We start from the raw sequence: 20,214 nt of genomic DNA, 5'->3' as shown, positions 1-20,214 counted from the left end.
CCACCAGCAGTGTGTGAGTCTTACAGTTGCTCCATATCCTCTCCAACATCATTGGCCTTTTATACCTTAGCCATTTTAATGAATGTGCACTGATATCACATTGTAGTTTTAACTTGCATTTTCCTAATAACTAAAGATTTTGAGCACCTTTTTTTGTGATCCATATAGCTTCTTTGATGAAGTGATTGTTAAAAAAATTTTGTCAATTTTAATTCTGTTGTTTTCTTATTATGAGTTTTGAGAAATCTGTATATCCAGGATACAAGTATTACCGGTCCTGAAACTTCAAAAGGTCAAAACTCAAAATGTCAGTTTGGAGTAAGGAGGGGTTTATTGATCAAGAAGGTGCCAATCGAGAAGACAGGAGACCTAATCCCCAAAACCACATTAAGAAAGCAGACTTTAGGCTTCTTTTATGTCAAGGGGAGGGAAAATAGGAGGGTTCTTTTTGTAAAAACTCAAGCCCTAAGCAGAATTCCTCTACTGATTAGCATGTCTAAAGCAGAAGTTATTAGTCTGAAGGCCATGGGAACAACTCAGGCTTGAACAAGATGGAGTCAGAAGGACCAAGCATTTCATTCTGTTACACAAGCTCTTCATTAGATAAGGGTTTGTGAATATTTTCAAAGTGCATAAACTTTTTAATTTTGGTAAAAATCTAATTTATCAACTTCTTTTTATGGATCAAAAAGAAGAAGACATGGTTTTTGAAGAAGACATGGTTTTCGGTGTCATATCTAAGAAATTTTTGCTTAATCCAAGGTCGCAACAATTTTCTTTCTTCTGGAAGTTTTATAAGTTTTGAGTTTCACATTTAGGTCCAAGATCCATTTTGAGTTAATTTTTGTAGATAGTGCAAGGTATGTAGATAGTGCAAGGTATGTATTGCTTTTGTATATCCAATTTGTTAAAAAGACTGTTCTTTCTACTCTGAATTACCTTGGACTTTTGTAGAAAATCAGTTGTCCATATCTTTATGAGCCTATTTATGGACTCTATTCTGTTCTGTTGACTTACTAGTGTTGTGCCAATATAGAAGGTTGTTGTGTTGAAATCAGGTAGTGTTAACTATCAACTTTGTTACTTTTCCAAGTTGATTTGGCTATTCTGTCTTTGGCATTTCCATTTGAATTTCAGGATAAGATTTTTTCAATTTCAAAATGGAAAAAAACTTTCAATTTTGCTTGGGATCTTGTTGAACCTAAAGACAAATTTGTTAAGAACCAACATGAGTTGGTCTTTGGACTCATGAACATAGAGTGCCTCTCCATTTGTTTGTGTTCAATTTCAGCAATGTTTTGTAATCCTCAATATATACATTTTGCAATACTGTGTCAGATTTATTTTTCAGTAATTAACATTTTTATGCTATTGTAACGGTCATGTTTTTTTTTAAAGTTCGAATTGATGGCTGATATTTTTGTTTTAAATACCCTCCCCCTTATTTTATTGAAGTATAAAATGCACAAGTCGTAAGTGTATGACTTGATAAAATTTTACATCTGAATAGTGGTGTAATTACCGCCCAGGTCAAGCTATGTAACATTCCTGCCTCCAAGAAGCTTCCTTCATGGGCCCTTCCCAGCTAAATAACCCTTTGATGCAACCTCACAATAGGTTGTCTTTTTTTTTTTTTTACTTTATATAAATGGAATCAATCAAGCTATACTCTGTCTGGCTTCTTAACTCAACATTATGTTACGTGTACTGGTATTCATTATTCCTTTTTAAAATTATTAAATCATTTTTTCAATTACAGTTGACATATATTAGTTTCAAGTGTACACCCCAGTGACTAGACATTACATAACTTACTAATGATCATCCCAATAAATCTAGTACCTATCTGACACCATACATAGTTATTACAATATTATTAACTATATTTCCTAGGCTGTATTTTATTTTCACATGACTATTCTGTAACCAATTTGTACTCATAACCCTTTCACCTTTTTTACCCATCCCTCCAACCCCCTCCCATCTGGCAAGCTTCAAAATGTTCTATTTCTATGAGTATTTCTGTTCTGCTTGTTCATTTCTTTTATTTTTTAGATTCAGTTGTTGATAGATAATATACTTAATACCACTTTTTGCATGTACATATATTTTAATCTTTTTTTTACTTTTTTTTCAGATAAAGGTTTTATTATTTTTATTTTGCATGTTAGGAAACTAAAGCTTGGAAAGGTTAAGTTACTGATGTAAGGTCAACAGTTGGTAAGTAGAGCCCTTGGGATAGAGTCCAGGCCTGGCCCAAAAGCTGTGCTTATAACCACTCCATCTTACTGTTTAAATTCTCTGGATTTTCTTTTTTTTTTTTTTTTCTTCCCAATAACAAAATACATTTAATAAAGCAAGATAGTCAAAAAATTCGTGAAATTCTAACATGCATTAAAATTAGTTCTCTGTCAGTTTGTTATAGAAAACTGCCAAAACTCCTGTCAGATGAAACAGAACATAGGATCAGACATTGAGCAAAGATACACACATAACAAATACACATCTGAAAAAAGGCTCACCATAAGTCCTTAATACAATGAAACAACAGTGAGGCAGCAGTACAACCTTAAAGAAAAAGTGAAAAATAACAGATTAGGAGAAACTGAACCTATCATAGAATGCTGGAGAATTAAAAACAGTACAGTTTAGATCTCAAATTGCTACTATGTATAACTTATACATTTACCTACTTTATTATTTTTAATATGTTTTATTGATTATGCTGTTACAGTTGTCTCAATTTCTTTTCCCTTTGTTCCCCTCCATCCAGTGGCCCCCCTCCCTCCAGTTGTACCCCCCCCCTTAATCCATGCCCATTGGTTGTGCATATAGTTCTTCTCAACATCTTCCTATCTACTCCACTCCCTCCTACTATGCTGCTTAATTCCTGTACCATCTCCCTCCCTTTCCCCCCTTCCTCCTCCCCGCTGACCTCCCCCCAATATGTTCCCCTTACCTATAATTCTTTTCCCACTCTTGTTGCCTAGTTTGCCTGTTTCGATTCCCTAGCTTCTGCTGTTGGTTGTTGTGATATAGTTTTCATTTTAATGTTTATAGTTTTGATCCTCCCTTCTCCTAAACAAGTCCCTTTAACATCTCATATAACAGTGGTTTGGATCTAATGAACTCCTTCAGTTTTACTTTGTCCTGGAAGCACTTTACCTGCCTTTCTATTCTGAATGACAGCTTCGCTGGATAGAGTAATTGTGGCTGTAGGTTTTTGCTTTTCGTTACTTTGAATATTTCTTGCCAGTCCCTTCTTGCCTGCAAAGTCTCCTTTAAGAAATCAGCTGATAGTCTTATTGGGACCCCTTTGTATGTAATTCTCTTCTTCTTTCTTTTTGCTTTTAAGATTCTTTATCCTTAATTTTTGACATTTTGATTATAATGTGTCTTGGTGTGGTTCTCCCTGGGTCGTTTTTTTGGAACTCTCTGTGCTTCCTGGACCTGTAAGTCTATTTCCTTCCCCAAGTTAGGGAAGTTCTGCTTCATTATTTTTTCACATAAGTTTTCAATTTCTAGTTCTTCTTTTTCACCTTCTGGCAACCCTATGATTCAGATGTTGGCCCGCTTATAGCTGTCCGATAAGTTTCTGAGCCTCTCTTCATTTTCCGCACTTTTCGTTTCTTCTTTCTGTACTGGTTGACTGTTTGTTCCTTCCCTGTTCCGATTTGCTGATTTGATCCCTGGTTTTCCTTCCCTCACCACTTGTTTTGTATGTGTTTTCATTCATTTCAGCAGGATTTCATTCAGCCTTCATTTCTTTCCCGTCTTGTTTAAGATCTGCTATTAGGTCTGTAAGCTGTCTTATAACTATAGCTCTGAACTGAGCCTCAGAAAGCTTATCTATCTGCTGCTTCGTTAGATTAGATATTTGCTGTCTGGTCAGCTGTGTCACCGGGATCTCTATCATGATTCATGCCATCTTGACAGTTTTGTGTTTACCTTTGCTTCCTGGGTGGGGCTGTCACACCTCCTATGCTATAGGGGGTGGAGCCCCGTGCACTCGTCACTACCGGGTGACCCTTCTCACCACACTGTGGTGCTTTGTGTGGGGGTGGGGGTCCAAGATGAATTCCTGCTGTTCACTCTTCGCTCGGATCGGAAGCTTCCTCCTCCGTCCCCACACCCTCCAGCCCTCACAGTCTAAGGCAATGGGATTCTGCCTTCCCTGGCATTGGAATCGTGAGCTGACGGGTTTGGTCTGCAGCCGGGGGTGCTCCCCAGGCGCTTCTCGCCTCCCTTTGAATACGGGTGTCTGTGCTTACTGCCGTCCCGCCGCTCATCACCGCAGCTGCTGCTGCCAGCACAGCTTGACCTCTCTGCCCCGGCTTTGCCCCTCCTACCCGTCCAGACGAGCACCACTTGTTTATAACTTCATACGTTGGGTTTCCATGTAGCTTAATTTTCTGGAACTTCTGGTTATTTCTGGTTTTGTGGTAGTTGTAGTCCTTAGTTGTGGAGGGAGATGGAACGTGTCAGTCTAGGCCTCCATCTTGACCAGAAGTCTTTTTTTCACTTCTTAAGATGCTGTAATATTTCATATAGTACTAGCTTGGTGGTTATGAACTCCTTTAACTTTTTCATGTCTGGGAAGCTCATCATCTGTCCTTTGATTCTAAATGATGCCTTGTTAGGTAGAATAATCTTTGCCATAGGTTCTTGTTTTCATCACTTTGAATATTTCTTGCCAGTCCCTTCTGGTCTACAGTGTTTCTGTGAGAAAGCAGCTGACGGTCTTCTGAATGCTTCTTTTTAGGTAACTAATTGCTTTTCTCTTGCTGCTTTTAAGATTCTCTTCTTTAACCTTTTGCTTTTTAAAATTGATATGTCTAGGTGTGAACCTCTTTGGGTTCATCTCATTTGGGATTCTGCACTTTCTGGACTTCTGTGTTTGTTTCCTTCAAGTTAGGGAAGTTTTCTATCATTATTTTTTCAAACAGATTTCAACTTGTTCTTTTCTCCTTCCGTCACCACCATGATGCAAGTGTTGGTATGCTTCAGGTTGTCCCAAAGGCTCCTTACACTATCCTCATTTTTGTTGTTTTGTTTTGTTGGATTCTTTTTACTTTTGATGTTTTCTGATTAGGTGTTTTCTGCTTCCTTACCGTCCAAATCTTTGATTTGATCTTTGGCTTCATCTACTCCACTGCTGATTTCCTGTAATGTATTCTTCATTTCAATTAATGTATTCTTGACTTCTGTTTCTTTTTTATGGTTTCCATCTCTATTTGTAGCTTTCCTGTCTCTTTGTTGAAGTTCATTGAGCATTTTTATAACCAGTTTTTGAGCTCTGCATCTAGTAGATTGCTTCTCTTCATTTTGTTTAGTTCTTTTTCTGGAGTTTTGTTCTGTTCTTTGATTTTTGACATGTTTCTTTGTCTCCTCATTTTGGTAGCCTCACTGTGTTTGTTTCTATGTGTTAGGTATAGTTGATACGTCTCCTGTGCTTAGTTTAATATAGGTGTTCTGTAGGGTCAGGTGACACAGCCTCCTTTAATACCCAATCTAGGCACTCAAGGTGTGCCCCCTGTGTGAGCTGTGTACACCCTTCCCTTACAGTTGAGCCTTAATTGCTGTTGGCACATCAGTGGCACGGATTTACCCCAGGCCAATCTGCTGCAAGGACTGGCAATGGCCAGTGACAACAACCTTGACCACTGTGGAGGATCAGCTGTGCAGGGATCCAGCCCATAGAGCAGCACTTACTTTAGCAGGGCCCTGGTGCCCACTGAGTCTGCCCATTGAATGTGTCACTTGTGGAAGTGTTTGGGTGGTGGTGCTTCAATGTAGTCTGAAGCTGGTCACTGGATGCACTAGCTCTGTGACCTCCTGGGAGGTGCTGGCCAAGTCCAGCCCACTGCCTGTGTTCTGCCCAGGATCACCTGATATGAACTACAAAATTATCTGCAGGTGGCTGCTACTTGTGCTCAGCTTGGAGGTACCCAAGTGAGGCAAGGCTGTGAACCTAGGCCAGCTGCTGCTAGTGCTGGGCCTGGGACCATTAAACAAGAGGTATGTGGCTCAGTGAGGCCATATACTACTTGTATGAAAGATTTTCTGAAAGTTTGAAGTATGCACCAAAAAGGCCATTTGTATGGAAAATCAACTACAAACAGCTTAGATGGGTCTGAAAATTGTGTGGTGCAGTGCCTCAGGTAATCATAAAAGAGGGAAAAACAGTGTGAGCCAGTAAATGGAATCTCAGATATGGCACCTCCTCCCAGATCTTCAGGGGAGGGCTTATCAACAAAACAATGCTCTGTATCAGCATATCTGTCTGGAAGAAAGATGCCTCACCCCAGCTCTCACCCTAATGCCAAAAAATTCATTTCCTTCTCATATATCTCTGATGCCTTTCAAGCTGCTGCCCCAGCAATGGAACTAAAGGAAGTGAGTCCTAGTAAGTCTGTGTATAGGCCCTTTCGGAGGAATTTGCTGGGGCTCTAGTGCCTTCCATCTCAGCCTGCTGCTTTTTATAGCCAAAAGTTATGGTGACCCCTGTTTTTGGCAGTGAAACCCTGGCCTAGAAACCCTGGTATAGGGCTGGGACTCCTCACTCCTTAGGGGGGAACCATTGCAGCCAGGATATCTCTGTCGATTCTTTTTCTTAAATTATATTTTATTGATTATGCTGTTAGAGTTGTCCCATTTTTTCCCCCTTTACTCCCCTCTGCCGAGTACCGACCTTCCCTTCAGCAATCCCACCCCCCTTAGTTAATGTCCATGGATCGTGCCTGTGTGTTCTTTGGCTTCACCCTTTCCTATTCTTAACACCCCCCTGTCTATTTTGTATCTACCAATTATGCTTCTTAATCCCTGCATCATTTCCCCTTTTGTCCCCCTTCCCCCTCCCAGCTGATAACCCTCTAAATGATCCCCATATTTATGATTCTGTTTCTATTGTTTGATTTTTTTAGATTCTTTTGATAGCTCTGAATTTGTTGTCATTTTAATGTTCATAATTTTGATCTTTTTCTTACATAAGTCCCTTTAACATTTCATATAATAATGGCTTGATGATGATGAACTCCTCAGCTTTACCTTCTCTGGGAAGCACTTTATCTGCTCTTCATTCTAAATGATAGCTTGGCTGGATAGAGTTCAATCTTGGTTGTAGGTTCTTCCTTTTCATCACTTTGAATATTTTTTGAGAAGTTTTCAAAGTTTCTTTTGAGAAATCAGCTGAGAGTCTTATAGGCACCCCTTTGTAGGTAACTCTGATTTTCTCTTGCTGCTTTTAAGACTCTTTCTCTTGAGTCTTTGGCATTTTAATTATGATGTGTCTTGGTGTGATCCTCTTTGGATCTAGCTTGTTTGGGACTCCCTGTGCTTCCTGGGCTTGTATGTCTATTTTCTTTGCCAAATTATGAAAGCTTTCCTCCATTATTTTTTCACATAAGTTTTCATTTTCTTGCTCTTCCTCTTCTTCTCTGGCACCCTATGATTTGGACTTTAGCACATTTAAAGTTATCCTAGAGGTTCCTAAGCCTCTCCTCATTTTTTTCAATTCTTGTTTCCTCATTCTGTACTGGTTGACTGTTTATTTCTTACTTATGTTCCAAATTATTGATTTGAACCCTGGTTTCCTTCCCTTCACCATTGGTTTCATGTGGATTTTCCTTCATTTCACTTAGTTAGCCTTCACTTCTTCCCCTCTGCATTTGCCATACTCAAGCATATCTGTCAAGTCTGTGAGCATCTTTATCACCAGTGTTTTGAACTCTGCATCTGTTAGTTTGGCTATCTCCTCATCTGTTAGGCTGGCTATCTCCTCGTCACTTAGTTCTCCCACTGGAACCTTGATATGCTCCTTATTTTGGGCTATACTTCTCTGCCTCTTCAACTTGACTGCCTCCTGTGTTTGGCTGTGTCTTATGTAGAACTGACACACCTATTACATTGTAAGGGGTGGAGCCTTAGGTATTCGTCAGTGCGGGGACATCCATTTCACCACATTGTGGTGCTATGTGTTGGGGAGGAGTTTGAGAGGGAACAATATCACTTGCTCAGCACTCACCCCTTTTCTGGGCACTTCTCCCATTTCCTGTATGGGACTGGTGCCCCTCTAGCTGTTGCCCTGGTTGTGCTTCCCAGAGTGGGTGGGTTTGCAGATGTTCTAGGTCAGTTGGGGCCCTCCAAACAAGTGGACTCTGCTGAGAGATGGGCAGTCTCTTCCTCCGCCCTAACCCCCACTGGTTTTCACATCAGAAGCAGTGAGGCTTTATCTTCCCTGGCACTGGAACTGTAAGCTGCACAGTCTGGTCTGGGGCTTGGATTGCTCCCCAAGTGTCCCTCCTACTTTAATAATGTGTGACTGCACTTTCTGCTGGCTGACCACAGCCACTGCCTTGCTGCCGCCACCAGAGCTGCCACTGCTTCTACTGCTGCTGCCAGCACCATCACCACCACCACACTGTGTCCTCTCTGCCTCTTCTCTACCCCTCCTACCTGTCTGGATGAGTATTGCTTCTTTGTATCTTTCTTTGTTGGACTTCCATGCAGTTCAATGTTCTGGTAGTTCCTGTTGTTTTTAGTTTTGAGGTAGTTGTATTTCTTCTTATTGTTGTGGAGGGTGGTGAAGTATGTCTACCTACACCTCTATCTTGGCTGGAAGTCGCTCCATCAGTTCTTATCTACCACATGGAGGGTGGGGGGAGGAGACGTGAGACAAGCCTGTTTCACGTCTCTGTCCTTCCTACCAGTCTCAATATGGATTCTTCTTTAATTTCCTAGTTGTAGGACTTCCATTCAGCCAGATTAGGCAGTTGTGAATGATGTTTTTTCTGTAGTTTAACTGTAATTTTCATGTGGTTTTAAAGGAGGCAAGTATTGCATTTACCTAATTCACCATCTTGACTGTAATCCACAGACTACCCAAAGACTTGAGCAAGCTCCTCACATACATGTGGATCTCTGAAAATAAAGGGGCATTCTTTCCAACTAGTAAAAATATCTGCCTCTGCCATGGCTCCCAGGTGGGGGAACATGGCCAGGAGCCCCCTGAGGGCATCTCAAACTGTCCAGGTGGTGCCCCCTGTTGAAGCCCAACTGCCAAAAGGTTCACAATGAGGCACACAGGTGCATCAGGCACCTAGCCACTCTTCCTCTATGTACTGGTATGAGAGTTCATTCTTCTTTTTTTTTTTTAATGTGTTTTATTGATTATAATATTACATTTGTCCCAATTTCCCTTCCCTCTGCTCCCCTCCACCTTGTGGCCCCCCTCCCTCCAGTTGTCCCCCCCTTTTAGACCATGTCCATTAGTTGTGCATATAGTTCTTCTCAACCTGTCTATTCCATTCCCTCCTACCATGATCCTTAATTCCTATATCATCTCCCTCCCTCTCCCCATTCCCCCTCCCTGTTGACCTCCCCCCCAATATGTTCCCCGTACCTTTTTTCACTCTCGTTGCCTGTTTAGTTTGCCTTTGTTTCAATTCCCTAGCTTCTGTTGTTTCTTGTGATGCAGTTTTCATTTTAGATTTCATAGTTTTGATCCTCCTTCTTCTAAACCAGTCCCTTTAACATCTCATATAACAGTGGTTTGGATCTAATGAACTCTTTCAGTTTTATTTTGTCCTGGAAACACTTTCTCTGCCCTTCTATTCTGAATGACAATTTCGCTGGATAGAGTATTCGTGGTTGTAGGTTTTGGATTTTCATTACTTTGAATATTTCTTGCCAGTCCCTTCTTGCCTGCAGGGTCTCCCTTGAGAAGTCAGCTGATAGTCTAATTGGGACCCCTTTGTACATGATTCTTTTCTTCTCTCTTGCTGCTTTTAAGATTCTCTCTTTATCTTTAATTTTTGACATTTTGATTATAATGTGTCTTGGAGTGGTTCTCCCTGGGTCCAGTTTTTTTGGAATTCTCTGTGCTTCCTGGACCTGTAAGTCTATTTCCTTCCCCAAGTTTGGGAAGTTCTCCTTTATTATATTTTCACTCAATTTTTCAAGTTCTAGTTCATCTTCTTCGCTCTCTGGCAAGCCAATGATTCTTATGTTGGGCCTTTTATAGCTGTCCCAGAGGTTTCTGATCCTCTCATCGTTGCTTCCCGTTCCTTCTCTATATTCTGGTTTGTTGAAATGAACTCTGGATTTTTTTCCCTCACAATCTGTCTTGTATGTGGTTTTGTTCCTTTTGTTATGAGTGTTTTTTGCTTCTTTCTCATCTTTTTCCAGATCTTTTGTTAATTCTGTAACCCACCTGATAACAATGGCCCTGAACTGAGCCTCTGACAGGTTTCTTATTTGTTCATCTGTCAGATTCCTCATCTGTTGCCTGGTGAGCTGCGCCACCGGGATTTCTATAGTTGTCTGCCTCATTTTGACAAATGCGTTTTGTTTTCTTGGGCCGGCTGTAGGGGGCAGTGCCTGTGTACTCGTCACGACCCAGCGACCGGCGCCGTTCCGCAACCTTTCTCGCCGTGCTGTGGCCCTTTGTCATCACAACCCAGCGACCGGCGCCTGTCCGCAACCTATTTCGCAGCCCTGTGGTGCTTTCTTTGGGGGGCGGGGGTCCAAGATGGATTCACACAGTTATTCCGCTAGGAGACCGGGATCCGTCCTCCCGCCCCCTGGGCCTCACTGTTCGGGGTGATGTGGTGGCTGCTTTCCCCAGCGTTGGGGTCGCGAGCTGCCAGGGTTCGACTGCAGCCGGGATTGTTCTCCCTGCCGCTGGGATCGTCCTCCCTGCCGCTGGGATTGCTCTCCCTGCTGCTGTCCCTGGTGCGACCGCAAACAGCACCGCTCCCTTTCGCTCGTCCTACCTGCCCAAAGGGCGCCGCTGGTTTATAACTTCATACGTTGGGCTTCCGTGTAGCTTTATTTTCTGGAATTTCTAGTTATCTTTTGTTTTGAAGTAGTTGTATTCCTCTTTAGTTGTAGAGGGAGACCGAGCGTGTCCGTCTAAGCCTCCATCTTGGCCGGAAGTTCGAGAGTTCATTCTTAATCATTGCTTTTTAGTATTTTTGTGCTATGAAAAGACATTTAGGTTATTTTCAGTTTTTGCTATGTGAATAACGCTGCAATCTATATTCTTGCACATGAACATACTCTTTTCTATTAAGTATATACACAGTAGCAAAAGTATTGGGTAATATGGTAGATGTATGATTAGCATTAGTTGACACTGTCAAAAAGTTTTCTAGAGTAGGTATACCAAATTATACCCCCAACAGCAATATATGGTGCTCCATATCCTTACCAATGCTTGATATTGGAATTCCTTTTAACTTAATCATTCTGGTAGGGATGTTTAGTACTGAATTGTGTTTTTAATGTTCCTGATATAGTTATTGATATAGAACTTCTTTTCATATGCATATTGTCCATTTGTAGAACATCTGAAAATCAATCAATGTAATTCACATTAACATATTAAAGAAAAATACATGTGAACATTTCAATAAAGGTATTTGATAATGAAGGTTTTCCACTGATGTTATAATGAAGACAGGAAGTCCATTTTCATTACTTCTACTCAAACTAGAGTAGACAATCTACTAACTGACAGACTGCAAAGAAAATAAATAAAAGTAATAATGATTGCACAGAAAGACGTTAAACAATCTCTATTCATAAATGACAAGACTGTGATCATAGAAATTTTGAATCTATAAAATATTAGAAATAAGTGAACTTAGAAAGATGGCTGAATATAAAGTCAATATGTAAATATCAGTAGTGTTTATATATACTAGCAACAAAGAAGTAGAATATAAAAAATGTTAAATGCCACTTAAAATAGCATAAAAAATCAAATGCCAAAAATAAATCTAATGAAAGATATTTAATACCTTTACACTGTAAACTACAGAACACTGCTGAGAGAAATTAAAGACCACTTAAATATATGATATTCATGGATTGGAGGACTCAATATTAAGATGTCATCTTCCCCCAAATAGATTTATAGAGCCAATGTAATCCTAACTAAAATCCCAATAGGGTTTTGCTGTTTTGGAAATTGACAAGCTTAGTATAAAATATGTAAATAAATCAAAGTAAATTTTGTAAAATTTGTAAAGTAATGGAAATACAGAGGACTTAGAAGAGCCAGCACAATGTTGATGAAAAGATATAGGACTTGAAGACTTATTATAAAGGTATATTGATTAAGACACTGTGATATTGGTCAAGGTTAGGCAAACAGACTGCAACATAGGTAAATGTGGTACTCATATTCTCCCACAACCACATCAAAGTTACAACTAAAATACAGAACAACCATCACTGAGAACTACCTAATATCTAGCTGAACAGAAGTCCTATAACTAAGACTATACAGAAGAAGCCACATCAAGACGGGTAGGAGGGGCAGAGACATGAAATGCGCTATTCCTGTACCCATGTGTGGTGATTAAAAATTGGGAGGGATATTTTAATTGTGGAGGTACCCTCAAGGAGTGATGAGCCCAAGTCCCACATCTGACCCCCTAGTTCAGGGTTCCAGTGCCAGGAAGAGAAATCCCCATAACTTCTGACTGTGAAAACCTGTGAGAATTGTGGCTGAGTGAGATGGAGGGCTTCTGGAGTCACAGGTGTTCTTATAGGGCCTATTCACAGACTTACTCAGACTCACTCTCAGCTCCAGTGCTAGGGCAGAAGCTCAGAGGTTATATGGACATATCGGGAGGAACTGAATTGTCTGGCATCCAGGTGAGGGCTAGAGGGGGCCAGACAGAAGTGCTAACAGAGGCCATTATTCCTCTGACTAGTCCTGTCCCCACAGTTCTGCCAGGTGGGTGCCATATCTGAGTCTCAGTCGACTTGGTTAACTGAGTTGGCCCTCTCTGGTGATTTCCTGAGACCTTGCCCCACCCATTTCTGGGCCCATCCAAAGCCATTTTTAATGTCTTTTCCATACAAACAACCACTCTCGGCTCATGCTTCAGACTTCCTTAAAATCTCTCAATTAAGAAGAACCTAGCCTCAGCATAGCTTGTACCTGTGGCTAAGTGGGCCCAGGCCCAGCAACAGCAGCAGCAATAGCGGCCTTGGTTCACAGCTTGGCCTCTTCCAAGCACCTCAAAGCCCAGTACAAGTACCAGCCATCTACATATTGTTCTGTAGCTCTTGCTAGGTGGTACCAGGAAGGGCACAGGCAGTGGCTGACCTTCACCTGTAACTTTGAGGAGGCTCTAGAGCCATCAACCACAGTAGCTTCAGACCAAACCAAAGAACCTCCACAAGTAATACATTCAAGGGGTGGACTCCACAGGTACCAGAACTCTGTGAAGGGAGTCCTGCTCTGTGGGGTTGGTCCCCACACAGTAGATCCTCCATGGTGATCATGGCCAGTCCTCACTCTCCCATTGACATGCCAACAGCAATCAAGGCTGTACTACAACCAGAGGGCACACACAACCCACACAAGGGACACACGTGGAGCATCTAGATCAGGTGACCTGGGAGGCTGTGCTAATGGGCCCTACAGGAAACATACTACAAAGGCTACTCTACCAATACCAGGAGACATAGCATCTCTACCTAATACACAGAAACAAGCACAAAGAGGCAGTCAAAATGAAGAGACAAGAAACATGTCTCAAATACGAAAACAGAACACGAAAGCACTAAACACAATGGAGACCAGCAATTTACCAGATGGAAAGTTAAAAACATTGGTTATAAGGATGCTCAATGAACTTAGGGGAAGTGTAGATGAACTTAGAGCTTCAGTGAAGAGATAAGAAACATAAAAATGGAACTAGGAAACAACAAAAGAACCAGTCTAAAATGAAGAATGCACTAACTGAACTGAATACTACATTACAGGGTATCAACAATAGAGCAGATGAAGCAGAGGATTAAATCAGAGATTTGGAATATAAGGAAGCAAAAACACCCAATCAGAGCAGCAAAAAGAAAAAAAAATTTTTTTAAATGAGGATAGTGTAAGGAGCCTCTTGGACAACTTCAACCGTACTAACATTCGTGTAATGGGGCTGCTGCAAGGAGAGAGAACAATAAATTGAAAACGGATTTGAAAAATAATGACAGAAAACGTTCATTACCTGGTGAAGGAAGTAGACATAGAAGTCTAGGAAGCACAGAAAGTCCTAAACAAGATGAACCCAAAGAGACCCACACCAAGCCACATCATAATTAAAATGGAAATGGTTAAAGACAGAGAGGATCTGAAAAGCAGTTAGTTACCTATAAAGGAACTCACATAAAACTGTCTGCTGGTTTCTCAACAGAAACTCTGCAGGCCAGAAGAAATTGGTACAAAATATTCAAAGTGATGAAAAGGACCTACAACCAAGATTACTCTACCCAGCAAATCTATCATTTAGAATGAAAGGACAGATAAAGAGCTACCCAGACAAGAAAAAGCTTAAGGAGTTCATCACTACCAAACCAATATTACATGAAACATTAAAGCAGTGGTTCTCAACCTTCCTAATGCTGTGACCCTTTAATACAGTTCCTCATGTTGTGGTGACCCCCAACCATAACTAAAGCATAGTGATTAACCACAAAAACAATATGTAATTATATATGTGTTTTCCGATGGTCTTAGGTGACCCCTGTGAAAGGGTCGTTCGGCCCCCAAAAGGGTCGCAACCCACAGGTTGAGAACCGCATTAAAGGGTCTTCTTTAAGAAGAAAAAAAGATAAAAACTATACATCATAAAATGACAATAAATACATATTTATCAACAATTACTTGAAATGCAAATAGATTAAGTGCTCCAGTCAAAAGAGGTACGGTAGCTGATGGATAACAAAAGAAGATCCTTAACAAAAGAAGATCCTTAAATATGCTGTCTACAAGAGACTGACTCCAGGTTGAAAGATGCACACAGACTGAAAGGGATGAACGAAGATATTTCATGAAAATGGAAATGAAAATAAAGCTGGGGTAGCATACTTATATCCAACAAAATAAGACTTTTAAAAAGGGCTATAACAAGAGACAAAAAAGGACCCAGCCATTCCACTTTTGAGTATTTAACTGAAGAAACCCAAAACATTAAATCAAATGATATAATCACCTATATATTCATTGCAGTATTGTTTACAATAGCAAAGATGTGGAAGTAACCAAAGTGTCTGTCAATAGATTAATGGATAAAGAAGATGTGGGGCATATGTACAATGGAATATGACTCAGTCAAAAAAAAAAAGATCGAAATCTTGCCCTTGCTGGTGTGGCTTAGTGGATTGAGCATAGGCCTGTGAACCAAAGGGTTACAAGTTTGATTCCCAGTCAGGGCACATGCCTGGGTTGCAGGCCAGGTCCCCAGTTGGGGGGCACAAGAGGTAACCACACATTCATGTTTCTTTCCCTCTCTTTCTCCCTCCTTCCCCCGCTCTCTAAAAATAAATAAAATCTTAAAAAAAAAAAAAGAATGAAATCTTGCCATCTGTAACAACACGAATGGACCTAAATACTGTGTTGAGTGAAATAAGTCAGGGAAACACAAATGCCATATGATTTCATATCTATATGGATTCTAAAAACCAAAATATATAAACAAGTAGAGCAGAAACAAACTCATACATAGAGAACATTTTGATGGTTGCCAGGTGGGAGGGGTATTGGAAGGATTGTAAAAAATGTGAAGGGGTTAAGAAGTACAAATTGGTTATTACAGAATAGTAATGGGGATGCAAAGCACAGCACAGGGAATATAGTCAATAATATTGTAGTAACTGTGTATGGGGCCTTGGCCAGGTAGCTCCATTGGCTAGGATGTTGTACTAGCATGCCAAGGTTGCAGGTTTGATCCTGAGCAGCGCACATACAAGAAGCAATCAATGAATGCATAATGTTTCTCTTTTTCTAAAATCTGGTGTCAGATGGGTAGATTTATTGGGCTGATCACTTTGTAAGTTATGTAAGTGCCTAATCACTGGGTTGTACACCTGAAACTAATATTGCACATCAACTGTAACTGAAAATATATTATTTAAAAAGAAAAATGTAGTAGAGGAAATGAGCAACGGTGTTGTTTTTTAGTAAGTAGGACCGAGTCAATTGTATATCCATATGGGGGGTAAATATAAACCTTGATTCCAATTTCATAACTTTTACAAAAATTAATTTGAGATAAATCAGACCTAGATGTGGAAGGTAAAATAATAAGGTATCTAGAAGAAAACACAAGACTATCTTCATGGCCTTGACCTAGGTTAAGACTTTATTATATATGATACAAAATGCATTAATCATAAAATATCAGCAAACCCAGACAGTTTTACCTCAAATATTTCTGTAATTCTTACCTTCCTCTCCATTTCTACAATCATTGTCTTGTTTAAGTGTACTGTGCCTCAGTTGTGTGTTGATTACTTTGATATAAAGGCAATTTTAGCTTCCCGCTCAAGAGAAACTTCTGCCCTCCTCCCCCAACTACCTAGAATAATTTGCATTGGAAGCCTTGCCCATAAGAGATTATCAGAGATAATTTCTTTTGACCTATTTATAGGACAGGGCAAACTACTAATTACTGAATGTCTGTTCTTATCATCCTGCAATGACCTTTGAAGTTCCCTTCAAAGGCACCTTACCTCATCCCTAGTTCAGGATGTCTTATGTACTTCAATCCTTTCTATCTCTGAACTTGTGGGGTATGCATGGTCTCTGACTTTCTCATGTATGTAGGGTTCTGTGCACATATTAAATTTGATTTTCTCTTGTCAATCTGCCTCCTGTTGATTTGATTACTTGGCCAGCCAAAAAACCAGAAGAGGGAAAGGGAAAATTTCCCTCTTCCCCACACCTGTAAAACAGCAGTTGCCCCCAACAGCTATTCTTCTTTTTCCTTTATTCTTCCACAGCACTGAGAGCATAATATATTTACTTAAAAATGCAAATTTGACTTTACAGTCTTTTTTTATTAAAAATTCTATAATGAGTTAGCATTAAGAGAATCACATCCAAGAATCTCAGCGGACCACACATCTAGCTCTTCATGAATAAGGAGTCACTCACTTCTAATTTTAGAGTCCACATTGTTTTCTAACACATTCTATTCTGAATTCTTTTCCATTTCCATCATCAATTAATTCTAATTCATCTTTGGAGGATGATAGGTATCACATCTTTGAGGAATCCATTCCTATAGCATATATTCCGCTAGGTAACTCACCTTGCTATCTATCGCATGACTAACCATTCCTTCTTTCATTTTACCACTTAGAACGACATTGGTTTAAGTTTCTGTAGGGCATTAACATCTTTGAATCCCAGAGCTTAGCTTAGGTTTTAGGTGTACTAACATTCAAGTTTATATACTTGTTTATCTCTACGGAATGAACCGCTTACTACCACTCCCTCCTGCTCCTCCCACCCCTTCCACAGTAACTTGCTGGTAGCTTCATCTGTCCCACGTACGTCAAAGGCTGCTGAAGCTGACCGACTAGGCCGGAAAGTAAAGCAGCACTGAGACAACTTCAGGCCACTTTCCTCCTTTCAGGCCTTCCGAAGACACAGGTTTGTCGCTCCGTTTAGCCTCCGCAAGAGCAGAACGACTTCCGGCGAGTCCTAGTACGTTAGGGCTTCCAATGCAAAGATGCCAAGAGCGGCGTGCTGCCAGATGGGAACTTTCTCCCAGAAAACCACACGCAGCAGCAAATGACGTCAGAGGGCACGAAAGGCGTGGCTGCCTCCAGTAACCTTAAGAGCTGTGCTTAATTATGACAATAGAGCACGCTGTGGCCTGTTATTAACAGACACACAAACACCCCTAAAGTCACACACTCCTGAGGGATACAGTACATTACAAAAGTCCTTTTAAGCTACTACCCCAGAAGTCTCTGTCACAGTACAGGCGCGTGCTGAAAGAGGGCATGCGAAGACATCCGAACTCTCCGTAACCATGGCTGCGAGGGGCGTGGGACTGGGAGTCTTGGTCACCGGAAGCGAGGAGGGCCGGGAGACTCGGTCCTCCAAGGTCCCAGCAAGCCCGGCGCTTGCTTTTCCGCTCCCCGCCCCCCGAGGCACGCTGCGTGGCTGCTCGTTGGCTACTTAGGACGGAAGCTCGGTTGTGTCTCTCCAGAAGTTTCCCCCTTGGGCGGCGGCGAAGCTTATAACCTCGGTAGCAGGAGCTCCTGCAGCGGCAGGAGCAGTGACTCTCAGTGATGGCGGCGGCTGCAGCAGGACCCGCAACAGCCCAGAGGTACAAGTTTTCTCTTCTTTTTGGCATTTATTTTTATCCCCTCGCCCTTTTCCTTGGTTAGTGAGCCCTGCTGAAGTCGATGTTTTCATGGCAGGTTTTCCCCGAGCTTCTCAGATGCTCTGATTGACGAGGATCCCCGGGCGGCGTTAGAGGTGAGAGGACCTGTCTCATCCTGCTCTACTTTCCTTTGGTGAACGCGGCGGACCCCGCGGCGAACCCCGCCTCTTAACAGCACATGCCTTACTGGGACCGGGTGGGCTGTTTTTGCAGTGTCTCACCCCTGATATTGGCAAACTCTGCCTCCTCTTTCTCTGTTCCATATTGGCTTGGTTACCCAGTCAGTCCCTTGTTCTTGCCCCCTCCCCCTCCTAGTCCGTTTCTGCATACTCTCATCTGTTTAGAAAAAACTATCTCTGTAGTTGACATCCGTAGTTGGCCTGGAAGAATTATTTTTTAATGACATTTGACTACAAGAAAAAGTGATACCTGGGCTTGATATTATTTGTTTAATTCGTTTTTTTCATTTAACAACCACTCTTGCTATTCTTACGTACCAGGCGATGTGCAAAGTATATGAACTCAGACTACAATAACAACCACCTTTTCCCCTATGGCCCTGAAAATTTCCAGATGTCCTGCTACTTACTTACTATTGCTATATGCGAGGCGCGATTGTTGACTCAAGTCTTATTTGTGTATTTAATGGACTTACAAGGCACTTTGTATGAAGTGAAAGACTATAAAGCTATAAAAGAGTAAAAGGGCAAGAATTAATTAATACAAAGTAATAAGGAGAGACCAAGAAGCTAAGGCTACCTGAGGCAGTGGGTCACAAAATTTAGCCGCGGGTTTCTTGCTTTGAAACACTAGGAAAAGAGCCCAAACCCTGTTCTCTTGTTATAACCTAACATACTTAAGGTTAGCATTTTGAGGCAAGAGAACTATTTTCCTGCTTATGACTTCTAGAGTAGAGTCTTTTTGGGGAGGTGACATGTGAGCCAAGACCTGAGGGCATGAGCTTGGAAGCTCTAGAGAAAGCATTCATGGAATGCCAAGATCCTTACTAGGAACGAAGCTGGCCTGTACAAAAAGCAGCAAAAAGGCCCATTCGACTACAGTGGTCTGAAAAAGGAGTATGAGATGAGGTGGGGAGGAACCCACTGGCTAGATCTTTAGTGCTTCTTAGGCCAGAATATGTTTTTGGATATGGATATGAAGGCCTTCAAATGAAGTGGTTGATTAATTAGTTATACTATAATGTTTCCTGGTGAGGCCTGGAGCTACTGAGAATTTTTCTCCACCATTTCTTGTGTCAGCTGACAGCTATTTTCAGAATTTACATTTGTTATGGCCCTCTTAGGCTCAGTTCCTCCTTTGGAAATTTAGTTCATAAAAGTTGCTTTTAAAGGATATTGGTGTCACTTTCCCTCTCACTTATTTTTAACTTTTTATTGAAGTACATGTAGATAACACAAATCTGAAGCCTGCAACTAATGAAGTTGTTTTACATAAGTGTATGTCACACAGAGCAACAATATAGAACCCTTCAAGCTTCTCTCATGCTTCTTCCCAGCCAATAATTTTCCTTTGCCACCAGACAACCCTTATTGTGACGTCCGTCACCTTTATTAGTTTTGCCTGTTCTTGCACTTCACCTAGTCATAGACTAGGTAATCAGTTAAGTGAAGGCACTCTCTCTTGCTTTAAACATTTTGTGAGATATATTCATATTGTTGTATGAAGTGGCAGTTCTTTTTCATTGCTGTGTTGTGTTCCATTGTATGAATATAGCACAATTTACTCTTTAACAGTGGGCATGGAATGATACTGCTTGTGTCCAAATCCTGGTTTTGTGATAACTTTGTAATCTCAGAAAGGTTCAATTATCACTCTGGATCAGAATTCCTGTCTCTAAATTGGAACAAAATAGGATCTTGAAAGGGTTATTATGAAGGTAAGTAAGGCACTTGAATTTGTCATGCTCAGTCTTGTTGAGTGGCCTTTGAACTTGCAGTTCCTTTTGCCTAAAATATACTTACTCTCTCCTGACCTATCTCATGTTTTGCTTGGGAATGTTTAT

General features: G+C 41.0%; 1 protein-coding gene across 1 annotated transcript in view; it reads left to right on the top strand.

Annotated features, from left to right (window-relative positions):
- Positions 1-18,011: 18,011 nt before the first annotated feature.
- Positions 18,012-20,214, top strand: part of SUGT1 (SGT1 assembly cochaperone of MIS12 kinetochore complex) — a 57,099-nt gene continuing 54,896 nt past the window's right edge. The window contains exons 1-2 of the mRNA XM_090258596.1: positions 18,012-18,134; positions 18,229-18,286. Coding sequence (XP_090114722.1) covers positions 18,097-18,134; positions 18,229-18,286 — 96 coding nt within the window. The 5' untranslated portion in view covers positions 18,012-18,096. The remainder of the gene's footprint in view (positions 18,135-18,228; positions 18,287-20,214) is intronic.

This window comes from Furipterus horrens, unplaced genomic scaffold (genome assembly GCF_987537825.1).
Source record: "Furipterus horrens unplaced genomic scaffold, mFurHor1.1.pri manual_scaffold_12, whole genome shotgun sequence".
NCBI lineage: Eukaryota > Metazoa > Chordata > Mammalia > Chiroptera > Furipteridae > Furipterus > Furipterus horrens.
This window is presented reverse-complemented; position numbering and strand designations above follow the sequence as displayed.